The 20,631-nt window shown below is 38.4% G+C and overlaps 1 protein-coding gene across 1 annotated transcript in view; it reads right to left on the reverse strand.

The window, feature by feature from the left end:
* GALNT2 (polypeptide N-acetylgalactosaminyltransferase 2) overlaps nt 1–20,631 on the reverse strand; it is a 97,896-nt gene that overhangs the window by 34,566 nt on the left and 42,699 nt on the right. Inside the window, exons 2-3 of the mRNA XM_080388875.1 lie at nt 10,147–10,237; nt 4,549–4,702 (exon numbers count right to left, since the gene is read on the reverse strand). Of these exons, the coding sequence (XP_080245001.1) occupies nt 4,549–4,702; nt 10,147–10,237 (245 nt within the window). The remainder of the gene's footprint in view (nt 1–4,548; nt 4,703–10,146; nt 10,238–20,631) is intronic.

Below are 20,631 nucleotides of genomic sequence, written 5' to 3' on the forward strand. Positions count from 1 at the left end.
ACACAGAACCACATACTTCCAAACCATAAAAATAATCAAATATTCTATCTATGTCAAATCATTTTTCATCACATCTAGTAGCCTGAAATTAATACAATAAGCAAAAAAGCAAATCCCAAAATGCTTCCTGCAGGACTACATCAAGTTAAGCTGTTGAAATCCACCGACAATAAACCTAAAAAGACACTGCTCTCATTGGACTGAAACTAGCAGTGCTAGAAAACACCGAAGACATTACAGTATGACAGGTCACATTCATGCTGGAACATACACACATCATCTATGTCTTCACATATCCTTTATTTAATATTAGGGGTAGAGTTTTAAACAAGCCTTATTGTCTTCAGAGGGGATGAAGCTAGCTAGCGTACACCTGTAGCAAAGTCAGCAAGCAATCCTCTGCTCGGTATTAACCAAACAAGCTTTTAAGGGAAGGGAGGCAATTTACATTGCTGCCTAAACTTTTAAAACTAAGCTGCTGCCTACATAAAAGGCCTCTCCACAGCCGATCAGACACCTGCAACATGCACCATAAGCCACAGAACCTTCAGCTTCTTGGAATCAGAGAAGAGGCACCGCACTTCTTGCCCTTGTCCGCCAAAACCCCAGGGACCTGCAACGTTTCGAACGCAACACACCCACAGCGTCACACATCAGTTGGAGCCCTCACTTGCTCTGATGCTAAACAAAGCCCGTGCCAACCCTAGGATCGCTGTGTCAGATCAGCAAGGCCTTGCCCGACTTCGTTTCTTACACTGTGAGCGTACGAGATAGCTTCATCGCTAGTGCCCAGCGCTGAAGCAATAAATCAGACCTGTATGTGTCCTGGAAAGTAAAGAATTAAGACCTTCTCTATTGTGAGCTTCTGGCTATTCATCCAGACAGCTACAAAACATTCAGGTATTATATGCCAAAGCCTATGGTGCCTAAAAAAAATAAAAAATATTCTTTTTTCTGTTAACTTTCAAATTGCCCACAGAGAACAAGCCTGCTGTGCATGCAATTATCACATGAAGCACTCGCATTAGAGTAATTAAAGTCACCTTAAACTTATACTGATCTCTGCAGAAGGAGAGCACTTGAGCCAGAGTACATCTTAGGGTGGAATTACTCAAGGCAATGAAGCCTCTCAATTTTAAGAAAACTCAAGAGAAGAGCACTAACCTGTATTTCTGTAGGAGAAATTAAGATTTTCAGACTTCCACACAAAATTGGAGGAATGTTTCACTGAGTGTTTCTGCTCTCAGCTTTTCAAAAATCCCTGCTTTAACTTGACTTGGTAGCGGTCCTCCTCCTATTCTGCTGTGTCAGTAGTGCCACAGTTAAAACTCAAACCAAAGAAACAATGTCATTGCTTTTAGCATGGAGATTAGACTTTCTTTACTCAAGTTACAGCACTTATTTTACATACAGAATGAGGAATTACATTTGCATAAAATAGAACTTGAAATAAGAGCTTCTAGACCTTCCATGCTTCTTGTAGGTCATTAAAATCAGTTAAAACATGAGAAGTACATTCTTTCCCCCAGAAATTTGAGTCATTGGACTAGTTCATGTCATTAACAAGTTTTCTGAAACTTCTGTGGTTTGTTGGAACTGGTTTTTGACAGAAATATTCACTTCAACCAGTGCAGGTAGAACATTCACCTCGACGGATATCTGGGTACCAAAGAGACAGGAAAGTTTGTTTCTTCTCTACTTAAGAAAAAACCTTGTGTGAGGTCAGAAACTTCTAATAGTTGCTGAATGAGAAAGTAAACACAGTTCAGTCCAGCTAAAGTACTTAACAGTAATTCTCAAGAATCAAGCCAACACATCAGGCAAGAGGCGTGATCAGAAAACACGGGTCCAAACTAAGCATGGTGGACACTGGCTCACAAAAAACATCAAGTATTTCACCCTTCATCCCACTTGGGAGACTGTTTTACACTGACAGGGGGACCACTCTAAGTTTCCTATTACAGCTCTGACACTTGCTTTCTGGATCTCCAAAATCAACCACGACAGGAATAGCTCTCCAGTCACACGTTGTAAACAGACTGCAACAGAAGGAAGCCCAGAGGTTTCTCAGAGCTGCTGGAAGTGGCAGTCGTGAGCATCAGCTGCAGTGAGAATCTTCGTTCCCGCTCAGACCTCCTCTCTGCTTCCTTTCTTATGTTGTATCTGCCTGTGTCTCACTTCTCCCTTTTGCTTAAAATAAAGGCAAGCAACTTAAACAGGAGAATCAAAGTGTTTCTTACTACTGCTGGCAGGCTTTCACAAAAAGCCAACAGAAAACTTTTGTCTTAACCTGACACTTGTAAAAGTTTTAGTCTTTTCTGCATCAGAAAATGTAGTATTGAAAGAGATGCATAACTACAAACACATTTACATATCTAATGTAGAATTCTGATAAATTGCTTCTAAACAGACTAGACAATTTCAGCAATTAAATGTATTATTATGTAAAGTCAAACAGCCTCTTAGACACACCAGCACAATTAATAAAAAGTTGCTTAAGCAGAAACAAGTATTTCCTCATCCAGGTTTCTCACCTTAAAAAAAAAAAAAAAAGAAAAGATAAGATTGTACTAGCTCCATATGAGATCTTAATCTAAACCCAGTTGCCTCCAGTTTTATTGAAAATAACATGCTTTCAAGTGTCACGTGCTCAAATCTGTAACATATTCTTCTTCCTATGACTACTGCTCTTGCTCTTTCCATTGGACACTTGCCAAACAAATATTTTACACCACTTTTTCAGCTTCTGCAGTGAGCGCCCTTGCCAAAAAGGAAGGAAAATTAATGGTAGCATGGCAAGGGAAGCATTGTGGACAATTTGCAGGAATGGTTGCTTTGGTTTGGGAAAGGTCAGGTTGGCTGTTTTTTTTTCCTTTAAAAAGATGACCACTTACAGACTGAATGAACTTAGATCTGCTCCATCTAAGAGAGATGAGAAAGATGGAAAGGCAAAGTCTAAGTAATAATCAAAACAGATACAGCCTTTCCTCAGAAGCATGTCTCTCTCTCTTCACTGCAGGGTTCTTTTCCAGCTCCATTTAGTCAAAAAAAACCAAGCAGGTCAGCATATAATCACAACACTGACAGTTGAAACAAACATAGCCACTGTAATATAGTTTGTCTCCTGTCATCTCTCTCAGTTAAGTTCTTCCCAAAAGACAGCATTTGCCTGTTAGACCCCCCTCAGAAGTTATTTAATATCTAGAAAAAAAAAATCCAGATTCAGCATATCTGAATCACAGAAGCTTCTAGAAGTTGGTGTCTGAGCTTTTATCTTGTGGGAAAAGAACATCTGGTCTGAAAAGTTAGAATGTATTTCTTGTGAAAAAAGTTACGTGATGAAGAAAATTCAAAAGCCATTTTACTCCTCATTATACCATGGGCACTGAGCTTTTCACCGCTTTCATGGCAACAAGTGAAACACCAGATTCTTCCTACTTTTCTGTTCAATTAATAGCAAATTATACAAGACTTGCTTTAGTCTATATACAGATCATCTGCTTAAAGGCACCTAAAAGCATGCTATTATATGAGGGATTTAAAAATGACAGTAAGTGTCTGAGTTTTTATACAGAGCTCCTTCGCTATGTCATTCTTGATTAAAGAGCTTTATGGACTAAAAACAGGCACTTTTCTCTCTCCCTCTGGTGTCTCCTCAGGCTTGTTCCACCTATAAAGCTGTGAATTCATCCTTACTGCAGAATTAGGCAAATTAGCTATACACAGTTAGCTAATTTTATGCTTTGAGGCTATGCTTGCCTAGTTTTTCAGTTGAACCTGCTTTTGTTATTTTTAAGTTATGGAAGTCATAATGAGCAATTGTTGTTTTTTTTTCATAGTAATCACTTCTGCTTAAACAAGATTAGTGCAAGTCATTCAAAGCCTTTAAGTGAAAGTCTTACTTACCCACAAGAAAATAGTATTTTTCCTTACTTTGAAGTGTACTATTTCCTGAATCTGTACAAGCAGCTGACATAGCAGAAGTTCTTAAGTGTCTGAAGTGTAACTCTGTCTTATGTTCACCAGGGTGTGCATAAATGGATTCCTTACATCTGGAGTTGACAATCATCGCATACTTAGAATCTCAGAGCAACTGAGATCAAAAGGGGCCCCTGAAAAACCTTTAGTCCGAACTCGCTGCTCAAAGCAGGGCCAGCTACAGCAGGCTGTGCATCAGGCTTTGACTATGCCTAAGCCTGGGGACTTCACACCCTCTCTGGGCAACCTGCTCCACTGATCATTCTCCCAGTGAGAGACTTTCAAACGTAAAAACCAAGAAAAGCCATCAGATAAACAGGAACAAAAAGAGACTGAAATGCAGCACCAGTTTGGATATAGAATACACACCGATGGAAGTCATGGAAACAGGAAAAACTTGAATAAGATGCACTGTTCTTTAACTCGCTGCTCAAGGATCACACCAGAGTTTACTGTTCCTGCCATTTCAAAAGCTGGAGAGCTCCTGCTTTAGAAAAACCACCTGCTGCTCAAAAGCCATAAATACAGAAAGGTGAATCCAAGTCACATATGGCTCAGTTTGGCACTTACTGATCATGCCTAGTGTCAGGAATGCTTCGGTCCATTCGCAGTTTGTCACTCTCCACCTGATTGAACTTATTGCGGGCATATGGATCCTGACCAGATCGCACCATGGTAGCGCCAACATAAGCATCTTGATCAAAGTCTTGCCACCGAACTTTTCCTACAATAGAAAAACAGGAAAATGCCCATTTTAGCCTTTGCAATTTAACAAACAGCATTCTGCAATCCAGACACAACTGATTAAATAGCTTGGTTTTCAATTCAAAGTAATTAAACCTCCACAGTATTGTTAACAGTGTAATATCAGTAACTTTCGCATATTAAATTCCTCTAGAACATCTTGTGAATTAATATGAAATTGAACAATTCTCACTTTATGCGACTAACCACCATCTTGTCCTTTGTTGGTTTCTTAACCCCAACTACCAAAATTTCCATTTTTAAAAAAACATCTCCACATATTAACAGGCAGTAATACGGCAGATGATCTGGCTATAAAGTTACCCAAGAAACATTTGCGTTTTATGATCCAGTCCAGACTCCAAAGACATTGTAATTTAATTTACTGTCTCATTACATAATTAAAATCACAGTCAGTTGTAATCAAGCCATTTGAGGAAAAGGCCTTTTAGAAGTACAAGACAACATTATTCTCAAAACCCAGCATTTCACCAGGAATGAAATTTCAGGACTTTCACTATCTTCAGGCATAAACCAACGGTATGATACTTATACTAAAGGTCTTAAAACTATCAGTTCTTACCTCTGGTTCAACATTCGCTTTTTCGCCTATTGACAATCAAACCTATGCTACCTACAGCAAATTTATACCACCTTTAATTCAAAATCAGAGCTCACATTCTAATGCAATACAGACATTCTTGTTTTAACAGGGATGTGTATGAGAAATCTGCAACCATATTGTGGTGAACACAGCTTGCCTTTGGCATATAGAAGAGACTTACAAAGCAAAAGATGTCTTTTGGGGTTACTTCCCATTAAGTTCAGTAAGTAGCAGGTTGCAAGGACATCATTCAAGCTCAGCTTTTAAATAAATAATATACCTCAGGCATATCCTAAACCAAGCTGACACGCATGCATAGAGGGAATACTACTCCAATAGCTATTGACAGGAGTTAGACGTTGCTCAGATGTTTCAGGGTTTGCCTTTGCTCCACCTCTTGACCTGCACAGCATGGAAACTAAGGCAAGTGTCCTTCACAGCTTTCTACCTGTAAGCCATGCCCCAGCTATGGTACGTTAACTCCTGTTAGAAGACTCTGATATTGAAAGAACAATTTCCATGATTAAACAAAGTAATTGTTAAGCAACGACAAAAAAAAGTTGTTTAACCAGACAAATACCACCTACTATTACAAAGTCTCTATGATCTCAGGATCATCCGAGAAGCACATCTACAAAAGCAACTTGGACCCAAGGTATAACTTGGTTATCAGATAGTAGTGGAGGTTTTAAGGCAAAAATGTCAGAGTTGGAGGGAAGGTGGTTTTGGGTTGATTGGTTTATTTTTAAGGAACTGCCAACATCCAAGTGAAGTCACGGAGTAAATGTGCTCATACTTTTAGATTACTCTGTCATGAGCTAGCCAGTTACATACTAAGCAACTATTTTTACATCTGAATTATCATCCTCAAGAAGTTAACATGCACAGACACATACACGCGCAGAAGAAACTGAAGAGTTAAACAAAACCAGACTGCAAAGCATTTATTAAAAGCTTGGTGAAGCAGCCCAGAGGGGAAACTATAGGAAAACAACTGGAGGGAGAAATACAGATTTTCAAATTCCAGTTACTGGAAGAACTGTAGAAAGGAAACTTTCCAGCTGTTTTTGGTAGCCCACAGACTGCCAAGAGTTTTTCTTAGCCTTTCAAGTTCTTTCTTCAAAATATTTCCAAAATCTTACTTTGAAAACAGGTTCACACATCAGCCAGCTACTACACTACAAACAACCTAATACAGAATTAACAAAAATTACACCAAACCTCACTGGCAACACAACTACATACAATGCAAGAGTGGCTTGATTCAAGGAAGTGGAAGAAACAACTAAGATCACAAGACCATCTCCCCATATAACTCTCTCCCTTTGCATTTCCCAAAGCTTTTGCAACCTCCTTGGCAACTAAACTATATTATCTGCCTTGCTTTTAATTTATGATGTAACTTCAGCCTGGAACATATGTTAAGTATTTCCTGAAATACAAGACATGTCATGTCACTGCTCTTCCGGTCTAAAAATAAAGATTTTAGTGCATTTTACAAAATATAACCTACACCTAAAATGTACTTATACAGAACTTTAAACTTCCAGACACTCCAGCTTCCAACAGTTTTTAATGTTATGCCTGCTTCAGGACTGCCTCCCCCATCCACTCTTCCAGTGGTCTTTGACCCAGTGGAATGAGTAGCTAAAGCACAAGAGGTCATGAGGGAATGACACCAGTGATAAGGGTGACACCATGGCAAGCGTTCTTCTTAAACAGGCTGTGTTCTTCAGGAACAACACGCTATGCAGGCTGCCCACATGGTTAGAAGGGCTAACCGCTCAAGTTAACTGCTGGAAAATGAAAGGTTGATCCAAAGCAAAGTATACTGTCCAACCTTACTTTTGCTGAAAGGTTTGCTCTTCTGACAATTCATCAACTACATTTTGAAGTTAGAAGTGGTTTAACAAACTTTTCCTGTTAATAGGTACTGTTTCTGTTGCATGCTTCCCGGGGCACCCAAATAGAAGCATGTTTGGTTTCGTTTCTCCTGGGCAGTTCAGCTGGCTCTGTAGTTTCCTGAGTTTCAATGACTTTGGCAGGTGGCACAAGTACCAGAAAATGCAGCTACATAATTTAAAACTTAAACACGTTTGTAACTTCAAATTCAAGCAAATCTGTGTTTACCCATACCAAGACCTAACATGACAATAAATCTTTCAAACTCAACAGTAAGTGAACTGCAGTTTGCTATTTAAAAAATAGTGCTAGACGGTACATTTTATTCCATTTCAGTTTCCATCCAAGTAAAGTTTGATATAAATCATTTAAAATGTATCATTTACCATTTTCCAAGACTTTAAAACCAGGGAATGCAACACTAGTCCAGAAAACAGTAAATTTGAGAAGAAAGGTGACCACTTCATAGGGCTTAATTTACCGAAAAGCAGTGACAGCCCACAGAACAAGTTAATTTGGCTTCAGGAGCCAAAGAAAAGGCAAAGCATGGCTCTGCCTCCAGCAGAAAGCCCTGTCAACCACGTGCAGTATGAATCAGATCTACTAGGGAAAGTCAGGTAACAGTAAAAGCAGCTCCAAATAAGATAGAAGAGAAAAATCACAGCAGAAAAAACTGCATGCAACCAAGCGGCAGGCAACAAAGAGTAGGAATAGATGGATACAAAATCCCATGAATAGCTTACGCTCCCCCTCTTACTGACTCAATAGAGCTTAAAAGCAATAGGCTACTCCATAGAAATATGATTATTTTGATTGACAGGCATAAAGAGATTCCAGATCTTCATTAACAAAAAAAAAAAGCAGCTATTTGAGTAACTGCTGAAACTCCTACCATTCAGAGAACTGGTTATCCGGTTTTGCTTTAGTTATCCATGCAGACAATTCAGGGTTGGTCTTTCTAACTACAAGAGCTATCATCGGTATTTTCACAAAACAAGAAATAAATTTTTGCAGCATATGAAGAGTCACCAAATTACAAAGGATAGATACACTCTGATGTACAGAGGTAAAAGCGCCCAACAGTTTAATCATCACATAAAACTGTTTTAAAGACAACAAACAATTCCTTAATTCCGAGAAATTCTGAAAGACACTATGCTGCGTAGTGCTGAAACCTAAACTACAGGTCTCTTAACCTCAGTGGAAAAGCAAGCATGTTTTAAACAAAAGCCCTCCTAAAATTTTATCGCTTTGCTTTAAAACAGCTCAAAGAATAGAAACATGAATTCCAAGCTTCATTGCCATAAGGACTCAAAAGTTTGCCTACACAAATTGAAAATAATCAAAGTAGTGATTTAAGAGAACATAATTCTGTCTGATCAAAATTGACATTTGATTCCAGACTCACACTACTTTGCAGTAATGATGCTCCTGCCTGTTAAATCAAGCCATAAGAGATTACTAATCAACAGATGAAATGAAAAAAGCCCTGACCTGTTCTACTTCATTCTTAATTTTACTTCTAGTTTCAACCCTTCCAGCTTCTGATACCTCTCCCTTTCAACCTGTGACACTTCCCACTTCTTTTAATACTCGAATGGCTACTTAGGGTCACTGGGAAAGGAAGGTCTTAGAGGAAATCTATAAGGTTTGGCCCAGAATATATAAAAATTCAAAAGCAGGGAAATAAGAATAGTAGCTGGAAAGTACAAAGTTGGCCAACGTATAACCCCACCAACAATATTTGCAGAAAGTTCTGTTCAGGGAGAAAAAAAAAAAAACAAAAAAAACCCCACACTTGAAAAGATCTGCCAGAAACCCAGTTAAATAAGCCAGACTCTTCAGCTTTTTATGATTTATTTCCCAATTCATACACAAAGTAAAGATATGTCTTGTTCCCCTCTCCAGAAAGCAGCCAAGACAAAGTAGGCCAACGGCTACAGGAAAAAAAGCCATGAATGTCAAACAGCTTATATTGTACCAGGAGCCTAAGATTGTAAACCAAAAAAATCATACCTCACATATTATTGGGGGTAGAAGTTTCCAGCTGCTTAAAGGGAAAGTTTACCTTGGTTAGATCTTTCTTCAAGACCCCATAGTATTTCAAATGTCTAGCTAAGAAATTTGTAAGGTAAACATTAGGATTAATAGAAGAGTAAAATGTGTTGTGAATCTATCTGATCAGAAGTTGTCCTCCTATGGCAAACTTTTTCAATACAGTGTAAAATACTCAAATCCATTTTACTATTTCTGTATTGCTTAGTACATCAATTCAGCTATATATTTAAAATCATTGATGTGAAACAGTTAAGCAGCAAAAGAAGTTTAAGCAAGCAGTCACACAAAATGAAAATTCCTGAACACTTAATTTTCCTAGCTCATCCTCAAGGCATAAGACCATTTCACTCAATAAAACAAAAATCACATTGCTCTGTTACTTGCCAGCATGTGACAAATACAGAGCAAGTATGAGAAAAATAGAAGTACACCATCAGCACTGTCAGGAAAATCTGCCACATCAAAAGCTAGACAGACTAAAAAAGTATGAACCTTGGCTGAATCTCCAGTCGGAAGCACAGTCCCAAGGTGACTTGTCTGTTGCCTGCCAGCATTATCCATTGAAAAAAATTAACTACTGCACCAGAGGCTTTTACAGCACCTCAAACCTATTGCAGGACAACACAGACACACCAGCAGAGTCATGTTCTCTTTGGTTTTAAACCCAAAGGAGTAGTGAAGCAGGTAAGATTTAAGTAAGCTGAAGCTTTAAGAATAGAGAAGTACATATTGCTAAAGTAATCCTAGCACTTCCAAACTACAAAGAATTATTAGAATCAGAACGGCTGCTGTGTTTTACAGTTTTCAAGGATAAATGTCTTATGGCTATGGATCTTTCATAACAAATGTTACTGCAATACCTGGAGGTAGAGTCTCCACACTTTGTGCTTTGTCCTCCCCATCACTGCCACGCACGTCTTTCCTTTTTGGGTCGATATCATTCGGGTCCTCCTGAAAAAAGTACATAATCTTTAAAATAATCTCCTTAATTGATTTGTGTTTTCAGAGCAAACACCAATAACTAAGTTTCACAGATTTTAAACTCATGAAGTGGTGCAAGAGAGCTAACTTCAGATTTTTAAGAGACAGGATCATAATTTCCTCCATTACTTAAAAAAAGCAGACCAAAAGTTTAAGACAGGCTTTTACATTTAATTTATGCAGCAATTTTTATTTGGGGAAAAAAGAAATGTTTAAGAAGGAAATGTATTAGGAAAGATGGAATAGTTTTGGTTTGGTTTTATTTGGTAATATTCAAGTTCGCAATGAAGGCAAAAAAAAAAAAATCAAACAAAACCTGAAGAAATCCCTACTCTAGCAAGAAACAGCCCACATAGGAGAGTTATCTGAAAAAGAGAAGTCAGGTTATCTAGCAGTTGTATCTGGAGTGGCAGCCTTACTATTGGAAAAAAAAAATTCCAAAATATGTTCAAGTTGCTATTTTCATGTGTTCATTTCAGAGGAGCCTATTCTGGGCTTCACAGGCTACTACTGTGCTGGATTTGTGATTCCAGTAACATTGACAATGCCGATGCTTTTTTATTATTGTTAATCATTTTCAGAGAAAATGAGTTTTCTAAACACTAAAACCATTTAAAATTAAATGCTACAAATGTTTTTCATAGTATCATGTATTGAGCACACCAGAGAGAAGGAATTTCTCCTCGTTCTTCTACTACATTTCACCATGTTGGCCCAGTTGCCCAAAGCGTTTACCTTGTAGATGTCATTAACTTTGCTTAAAGAAAGATTCAACAAAAAAAAAAAAAACCACCCCAAAAACACCAACCCACAAAAAAAACCACACACAGCAAACCCACACTCCCAAAAATATGCAACACATTTGAAGAAAATTATTAGCGCTCACGCTGGTGAGGGAAATTACCCCTCACTGTGTGCTGAATCCCACCAACACATTGAAACAGAAGCTTTCATGTTTCTAGAAAGTTGCATTTTACCAGTTACTTGGCTTTGTGCACCATTTTAAAGATAGCAACTATGGAAACATTTAGTAAGTGCAAGTATCAACTGTAGCTGGAAGAAAAACCTTCCCAATAAGAATGTCATTTCACAAAAATCCATGAAGCTCTTTGCTTATTACTGTAAAAACTCTAAAAAATACTGAAGTTGAAAAATAAATGCAAAACATCTACTAAGCAATCAAATTGCAGAGATTTTTCCTGAAATTAAACAATAATTACCAAGTGCTTCCTTATTCTCTTCCTCCTCTCCCCTTTGAGTCTTTAGGGAAAAACTCTGCCTTCCCATCAGTCCTTCTACCTGAGCACGTTCCACTAAACATATTTACCAAGTTTTGCTGTTTTGTGGTTTATTTATTTTCAATAAACTACTAAAAGCAAAGTTGGATTTAGAGATCTTATAGCTAAATGCCATTTTGAATAATAAATTTGTCTTCTAGGGAACTGCTTGGGTACAGCCTTCAGACACTGAGAGGTGAGCCAAGGTGCCAGGATGACAGTTCCCACTGCAGACTGCTGGATGTTCAGCTTGCCTCCTAGGACTCGCTATAAATAATATAGGGATGGGAGAGTACAGGATATTAACCTTGAACCTTTGTGCCCTAAGATTAGAGCTTTGTAGTATTTTTCTTCTCCAGAAGATGTCTACTTTAATTATTTTTGAAATAGACTACTCTGCTAAAGGTGATGTTCTGTTGTAAGCACTAATTTTCACCCAATAAAGCATTGGGAAAGTACATGTGGGAAACCCGTGGCTTTTAGGGCCAGACAGCATATTATGTCCTTTACACATAACTCAAGTGCAAAAAGGAGAAGAAAGCAGACGTTAAAGCCATAGACATAAATACAACCAGTTTCTTTACATCTCTGACTAGATTGCTTCAACATGTTAATATGCTGCAATACACAAATGAATCATATGGTCAAATGACATTCCTATGTTGTCATCATCACAGGACAGAGTTGCTTTTTCAGCTTGCTTGGAATGAAACAAAATCCCAACTTTTAATGCGATCTTAAAAAGTCACTTGGCGTATGATGAGTAATCTTCTTGGTAGAAGATAACAATGCTTGCACTGATAAAAGGCGTTCATACAAAAAGCTAAGCCTAAGGCAAGATTGAAAGCAACTGAAACAGTTTAAGAGGCACAGCTCTTTAATCGTGAGAGCACAAGAGGGAGATTTAATGAACAGAAATTAAAAGAAAAAGCTAATGCCTTTTTCTATATTAAAATACTATCAACACTATTAGTATTTAATACTTTTAAATAAGATTTTCCTGACATACTAAAAAAGCTGGCTATATCTAGTTACAACCTAAATACAGAAATGCTGTAAATACATCTGGAAAAGTATTTTGAGCTTATTAAAAAACTAAGAAGGTAGCTAACCAGCTAGCAGAGACACTAACTAAACATTAGATGCATGTGGAACACCACTAGAGTAATATATTTGTGGTCATTATTCATGCAGTTATTTTCTCAGGCCAAGACACATATGGCAACGTCAAAATAAGTACATGCCAGCTATAATGCACATGTTGCTGGGATTTGGCATGCATTAATTTTATACACCATGTCACTGCTTCCCATTAATTCCTGATTCAGTACCACATGACACACAAAGACACAGAGCCACAACCTTTCGACTCCATTCAGTGGGAAATCTTACAAAAGTATTTGTAGTCGTATTTTAGATACCAAATAATCCTAAATTTAGTGTGATTTTAATATTAAATCATTTAAATATCTATTTAAAAGCTCAGAAGTTAAGGCGAGGTGTATTTATTTACCAATTTGTTAAAATATTCCTTGCAAACCATAACCACAATTCATTAAGGCTAAATTGAATATATTTGGGGTTGGCTTTTTTAAGGATTTTTTGATTAATTGCTGAAGTGAAACTGCTTTTCCCTTCATGATACAGTAAACTCTCTATGCCTCAGAAAGCCTACATCAGTTTCCAAACCTTGCTATTACCACTTTTCTTTTCCTCCTCAACTTGCCCACTCCATTAGGACTACCCTGTAGATTGAATTTGAGATATGACAAAGATACAATAAAGAAACTCCAGGTTAGAGAACCAGACTCAAAAAAAATCGTTGCATGATGTGATTAGTTACACATTTGTAGCTGCTCTGACTGGTGTGAGGAAAGGGAGAATGAAGCAGTACAAATGCAAAGCAAGATTCAAACACATTTTTACAGTGTTTCTACACATCTACAAGACACCATCATATTCAACAAGAAATTCGAGACTAGTGTCATTTCAGTTTAGAAAGCTGTAATTATACACAGATATGCGTTACTGGATAATTTCACTGCTATCACTTAGATCTTCCAGACCACTTACCCTTCTGGTTTGGGTATATTTATATGCATTGAACACTACAGTCCCTACAATCATTGCAAAGCAATCAGCGTTTTGTGAATTTTTTTTTTTTTTTTTTTTTTTTTTTTTTTTTTTTTTTGGTGCAAGGTTATTCTACCTTGCACAAAAAAAAACCCCACACAAACCACACAAAACCAAAAAAAGAGATACTTAACTGATCCAAGTCCCTGGGTGTTTCTCCTACATAACACTTAAAACCACTACCATTTTTCCTATTTCTACCTTCCAATATTTTTTTTATTTTAAGGTTCAAATATCACAGATTTGACACTAACTGCTATTTATTCAATCTCATTATAGCAGAGATTTCCATCCTACCCTGGCTTCCTATCACAAAAGAACAACCTCTCAATGTGTAACATCACTAGGTATGTTAAGATATCACACACCTTACAAGTGACAAGTCGATGTGGACTTCAGCAAAGCTCTTATGGTTGAAAACAACTTAAGTGGGAGGTAAGTGTGCCTCTAATGCCAGCCATCCCTCTCACAGACAACCCAGATGCTGAACAACATGTGACATTCAGGTACAGGAGACTGTTGGGAGCTATGCCTGCACCACAGGCTACCTGGAAAGCTCTTTAGTGGCTCTTCCATGGAAAGGGCAGCAAGGCAGATGAAAACATCTCGCAGGTTAATACACAGCACTACCCAAGGGCTTAAGCCATCCAGCTATCCTAGACACACGTCAAACCAGCTGCTTTGCTCATCACCACGTACCAGCACAACTTTTCAAAAGAAGTTCATGCACAATACACAGGAGGAAGTCACACAGAAGAAAACAAAGTTCTACTTGCACTGGTAGCATACGCTCAGATAAAATAATTGAGAAAAATGGCTTCACGGGCCAATACATGTTAAGGCTTAATATCTGTTTTGATACTTGCTTTGCAGTTGGCCCTTGGCCAACATCTTAAGACAGATTTTCTTCTGCTGATGATTTTCTAACAGGAAACTGAATACTGGCAGCATCTTCAGAGAGCATCATTTGATCCAGCTGGCCTAATGCAAGGCTTCACTGCATCATGCGGTACAGATCAGTCAAATCAGTTGATGATTTTGGAAGGGGTGCTCTCGCTGCAGACTACACTCCTCTTGGCACTTCATATGCTTCTGCTCTGATCATGTACTTGGGGCCAGATACACAGAAGCGCTTTGATACCATGTAAAGCAGCACTTGGCATTGCAACGGTTTAATGCCTGCTTTAATTCAGATCCCCAAACCAAGCATGAAGGCTCCTTACAGAGCTTAGCTACCTAAGAAAAGGACTCAAAGCCAAGCAGTCAGACAGCTGCCTAAGCCACAGACACAGTCAAAGCCCAATCATCTTTGCTACTGCTAGCACTTAGTATCTGCCTCTTTCCCCACCCCCAGTTCAGTTTACAGTCTTTTAATTAGACATCACATTAGATGCCTATAAGAACAGACAAGCAGCTGAAACGCTAGCTCCTCCTAACCCAGGAGGACCTCCAGCAGAGGACAGAGTTCAGTGTGTTGCATTGCTTTCTGACCCACCTCACCTGCTGTCTTCCAAGAGGTCTTCAGAAACACGACTTCAAGTCTCTCTTGCTGTAGTAAATGAATCCAGCTTTCGCGCATGCCGGGGAAGCGCTCTGGCAATTTAATGTAATTACATTACGGGGCACCCATGTCTACCCTTGTCAACAAAAGTGTTTTGTACAGATAAAGCTGCTCTGCAAACGCCTGGAATGCTGCTTCTTACAGGCAGGAAATATCCCATAAGCAAATGCTGACTTCCTTTGATTGCCAACTTGCTTAGCATTAGTAACAGACATTTCCAAGTATACCAAGAAGCAAAGCATAAATATACAGAAAAAAACACTGAATATATATTTATACTTTACAATGTTTGATTCCCACTGTTACACATGATGTCAGAAATTAGTACAGCAGCAATCATTTAATTTTCATTCTTACTCCTTTACTCAGTGTAAGTAAATTGCTGCCAAAATACTCAGAGCAAAAATAGAAGCTTCCAGCGGGGAGAAACAAACATACACACCCCTCATGCATACAAGGCGGCAATTTTTAAAACTCTCTCAAAACAAAAAAAGGGAGAAGTGATGAAGATTATAGTTTGATGACTCCACATACAGGAAATATGTTTAGATTCACACTCAGTGAATAAACCCAAAACACTTTGAAAATGCCAATTACTATAAGCTGTAGTCTCCAGACAAGATCAAATGCCTTAGTGTCCTACCTTCTCGGTACATTTTAACTTTTACTTAAGGCAAAGTACATATTTTAGAGTTTACAAATGCTATTTCAAGTACCAAAACAACTATAGAACTTGACATTTTATAAACCCGCAATGGATTAGACAAAAATAACGTTTTCTCTGAAGTTCCTGGTATACATATTCTCTGAGGAAGGTCTGATCCAGTTTTGCAGCAGAAGACTTATTTGTACACCAAATGGGATCAACTGGTTCTGGTTCAACTTCATTTAAGATTTCTGGGCAAAATGAACTTATTCAACTGACAATAGCCATCGAGCAACAGAAACACCCAGGCAGGGCTATTCAGGCAGAAATAAGCATAAGGTAGTAAGAAGATTTGCATTTCAGGATATTTTAGGGAACTAATTGAAATTTGAAAATAACATAGGAGTAACAGCATGACTTATCCCCCAAAAGCCTACATTGGCTTAACATACGCTGGGTTAACTGATTAGCCTACAAACACTATGCAGTTTTAGATTGTATTTTACAACAAATTATAAAATCTTCTGTAAGCACCTAACATCACATAACATGATCCTAAAGGTATAAAAACCCCACAACTCACAGCTCTGTGAGAATTCAGGTATCCAGCTCCAGGTGACCTCTAACAAACCACGTTCCCTGCTGCCTAGATTTCATCCACTTTAGTAAGAAGTGAGTAAACTAGGGGGTCAACCTTATCACCTACCAAGCAAGCAGAAAACTGAACATTACTTACCTTACAAAATTGGCAAGCTAGTATACCAACAGAAAGGGGAAACAAAAACCCCACAAACCCAAGAAAACAACACACCCTTCATTTTCTTCAGCTGTACAGTGAAAAAAAGCTGTTGGAGCTGAAGTGGTCGTCAAACTGAGAGGACAGTCAAGACAGTGCAGTAACACACACCCACACTCAGATAAAGTGTACGTGGGTAAGAATGTATTTTCTTGCCAGAGACTACTTCTAACATCAGCTATCACAAGTCTCCCATACCTAAAGAAGTCCTACCAACCAAGCAAAAGTCTCTGTAGAGGCTGCCATAGACAGGAGGAGCACCAGCACCCACTGTGAAGTGCCCAAGGACCAGAAAGCAAAACAGAATCTTGCCCCAACACACGGGACACTGTCACCTCTCCACAGAAATGGCAGAAGCAAAAGGAAAGTCTCATACACCAGGAAGAACACAAATGCAACAGAAACACTGCAAAGGAGCCCTTTTTGCTGTTTTTTTTTTTTCTAAGGCTACTCAATCGTCATGGCTCATGAAGCTGCCTAAATGTATAAGGGTAGATCACAGGTGACTGGGAAGATGAAAAACATTTAAGGGTACAGGGACTGATGGAAGGGTACGCTCTCAAGTGCACCAGTAACTTTGAAAGCTAGGAATAACCATGTCCAAGGATGGCAGCAGGGAGTCAGAAACAGTATCCAGAACTTCCTGTTAAATTTATCATGTCTCAAACAAAACAAAAAAATCTCACTTGTCTGCACTACCCACCAAAGACTACGGAAATAAAACTAACACAAAACATTTGCATTGATTATTTAAATTCAAGATAATGCCTAAGTCTACTAACGCTCAGTTTTAGTTCCCAAAAGGAAAGATTAATGGAGACCAAATAATATATTTCTTTCAATAGTTAATTCATGGGTTTATTTAAATAACATTTAAAGCAGCTTTCTATTCTGAAATTATTGTCAGTGCAGACACAGTTCCATGATTTACACAGTAAATGCACACTCAGCAGTGGTGGTGTTTACATTGCTCTTTTAGTTGTGCCAGATTAGCAAAAAAAAAAATCCAAGAATAAATCAATCATAAAGGAGCTGAGTGATCTGATCTGTTATACATATGCCAGGAAAAAACTTCAGCAGCAAGAGTCAGGAAGACATCACATAACTTTACCATTTGCAACTTGTTAGAAGCATCTTGTTGGTATGTCCACCTCCAGGGAGCATTTTGTCATCATATTTCATGGGTTAAAAAGTGTTTTAAGTTACATAGGCGCAGCATTAGTTCTAGCATGCCTATCTCATACCTACTGCTTTTCCCACACTTGATAGTATTTGCAAAGAATATTTTAAATTTGTTTGATTGTTTTCATTCATCAGTTTCTGGAATGGAACAAGGCAGAAAAAGTGATGACAGGTCCCAGAGAAGTAATGCATGGCTTGATGCACAAACAGTATCTGCCCACTGTGCTTCTTTCAGAGTCTGTACTTCTTGTTTGAGAAGTACTGTACATAATTCATTTTCTCGCTGCGTGCTCTTCAAGGTGTGAAGTCTGAAGATTCAGGTAGCTTAACACAAGTACACAGGCCCTAATTCAGATCCAAGAGAGACAGTGGGCATGTTAGTCATTCAAAAAATTAACAAGATTAGACTAAACCCCTGTTCAACAATCCTGGTTGATTTTACTCACAGCAGATGAAAGGTCCCACAGAACAACTAGATCAGCAAGGGGAGGAAACCAGAAGGACCATGTAGTTTTTAACTGCTGCGACACTTTGCAAAGCAAGCATGCAGCTGGTACTGCTTACCCTGACAAGTCAGCTGCTTGAAAGGCCAGCTGCTGACTCAGGGGGGCTGTTCCCTCCTCACCACATCTCCATCTCAAGCTGCTGGACTGTCCCCACTTCTCCCCTTACGGACACTGGTGTGGGGATCTGATTCATTCAGCTGACCTGACAGTGAGGTGCAGGGGGTAGGGATGTATGAATTTATTATTTCACTGGTTGGGCTTTTTTTAAACCACAAGATCAACCACTAAAATATCAATTCTCTCAGGTATTTGATGCAAGGGAAGCAGCAGCCAGGGTAGCAGGGAAAAAGAGTGCTGAAAGGGGTGTTCCTATTACAAGTAGAGGATTACAAGTTTAGTTACAACATTAAACCAACCATCACTCAAAACCACTACATATTTTTCTGCTTGAAAGAAGGCAATTACTCCCAACAAATGCTCAGGCATGATTTAATGCCATCTCTTGTTAATTCTACAATATCAGAAGTGTCTGATGAATTAGCCTGCATTTCAAAGCCCTGTCCCTAATCCTCTTTGAATTCAACTCATCACTGCTTGCTTTTAGCTCTAAGACTGACTCTCTAAAGAAAAAAAAGAAAAAAAGCTTTTCCACAGCAGAAGGCGGGGGGAAAGGCACAGAAAGCAAAGGGTGTGGGACTTTGTTTTAATATTTACACACATGAAAAAGTCTTACTAATTCTGTAAGTCCAGGAAACTGTAGTTAAACAACTGAAAGAAAAGCAAAGGATTGAATAAATAAGTAGAACACAAAATGTATGCATCTAATAACTTAAGTATAGTGAAGTATTCCAATAACCCAGATACTTCCACATCTTGCATCTATGTATTTCTGAAGGAAGCAGTAGGCAATCCTTCAGCTGCAATACAAGAACTAGCTGGGGCAGAAGGGAAGAACGGAAAAAACAAAACCAAAAAACAATCTCCCATGCCTTCATACATATCTTGAAGCACTGTGAACAGAAAGGGAAAACAATTAGCACTAAACCGTTTTCAGCTTGATTTCATTTTATAAATACTTAAACCTGCAAATGTAACTGAGCTCAAAAGGATATACATTTATCAGAAATGCAAGTATATGTAAAAGCAAAACTGCTGTGGCAGTCACATCCACAGTTTAAGTAAAGGGAACAAGGTGACTATTATAATAAAAACAATACAGAAATAAGATCCAAGAAAAAGAAAAACAAGATGCAATTAACAGGTTGAGTGTTTTGCTGGACCAGATCTGCAGGGTTAGGACACGATGAAGCAACACAACACCACACCATTTTCTCAGCCCTAACAGAAGGTTATTGCAGGCACATAAGGAAACTGAAGATAGGTTGAGACAAGGGAATGAAAGTTGCTGTGTCTTGGATCTTTTCTGTAGCATGCAAAAGCATCACTTTGTTCTCTAAGAAAACAATAGGAAAACAAAAAGCAAGACTGATTTAACATCTTAATCTTTTCATAAAGGGGAAAAGGTTAATCTTCAGATTCAGAAGATGAGCCACTGCAAAAAAAGGGAACTATTTCCTTCTACCTCTTTCAAGGAGGACCTCTTTGAACACAGATGGAACGAGTCCCAGAAGTCTGAAAAATTACTTGGTAACTCATTTAATTAAATAACCTTATGACAAGCTTGCATTTGACAGATGACTTCTGCCTTCAATAACTCTGCATATTTTCCCTTTCGTTCCAACATAAGGATTTATGGACAAGTCTCTGCAGCTCTGGGCACATGACAGTACACATAGCATCACTATTTAGCAGCAGTGTTCAACCGCAGATACTTATTTTTAAAAAATCAAAATGGAAAACACTGTCCAAAGCAAGTGTAAAGTTTTATTACACTCCAAAAATTCTGACAGTAAGTGATATCTACTAATGCATTCAAACATTAAAGGTTTCATAGTACGAAATTCACACAGGTAATTGCCAATAACATCTTTCAGTTTTGCCAGACCTAGACAGCATCATTCATTCAAAATACTCTGGACTACTAAATGAAGCTCAATCCCATAATGAAATGAATGCCTATCACAAACTAGAGAAGTATGAAAGGCAGACCCCTGCATCAGGAAGAAGAAATGCTCATCACTGCAGAGATACGGGGCATCTGTACTTGCTTTAAGTTCTTTCTGCCAAACTTTAGAACTAAGATTTGTATTTGAAATAGGCAATGCAGACCTTTGTCTCTCTGCTCCACACAGTACAAAACCAT

This window comes from Falco punctatus (genome assembly GCF_963210335.1).
Source record: "Falco punctatus genome assembly, chromosome: 5".
NCBI classification, from domain to species: domain Eukaryota; kingdom Metazoa; phylum Chordata; class Aves; order Falconiformes; family Falconidae; genus Falco; species Falco punctatus.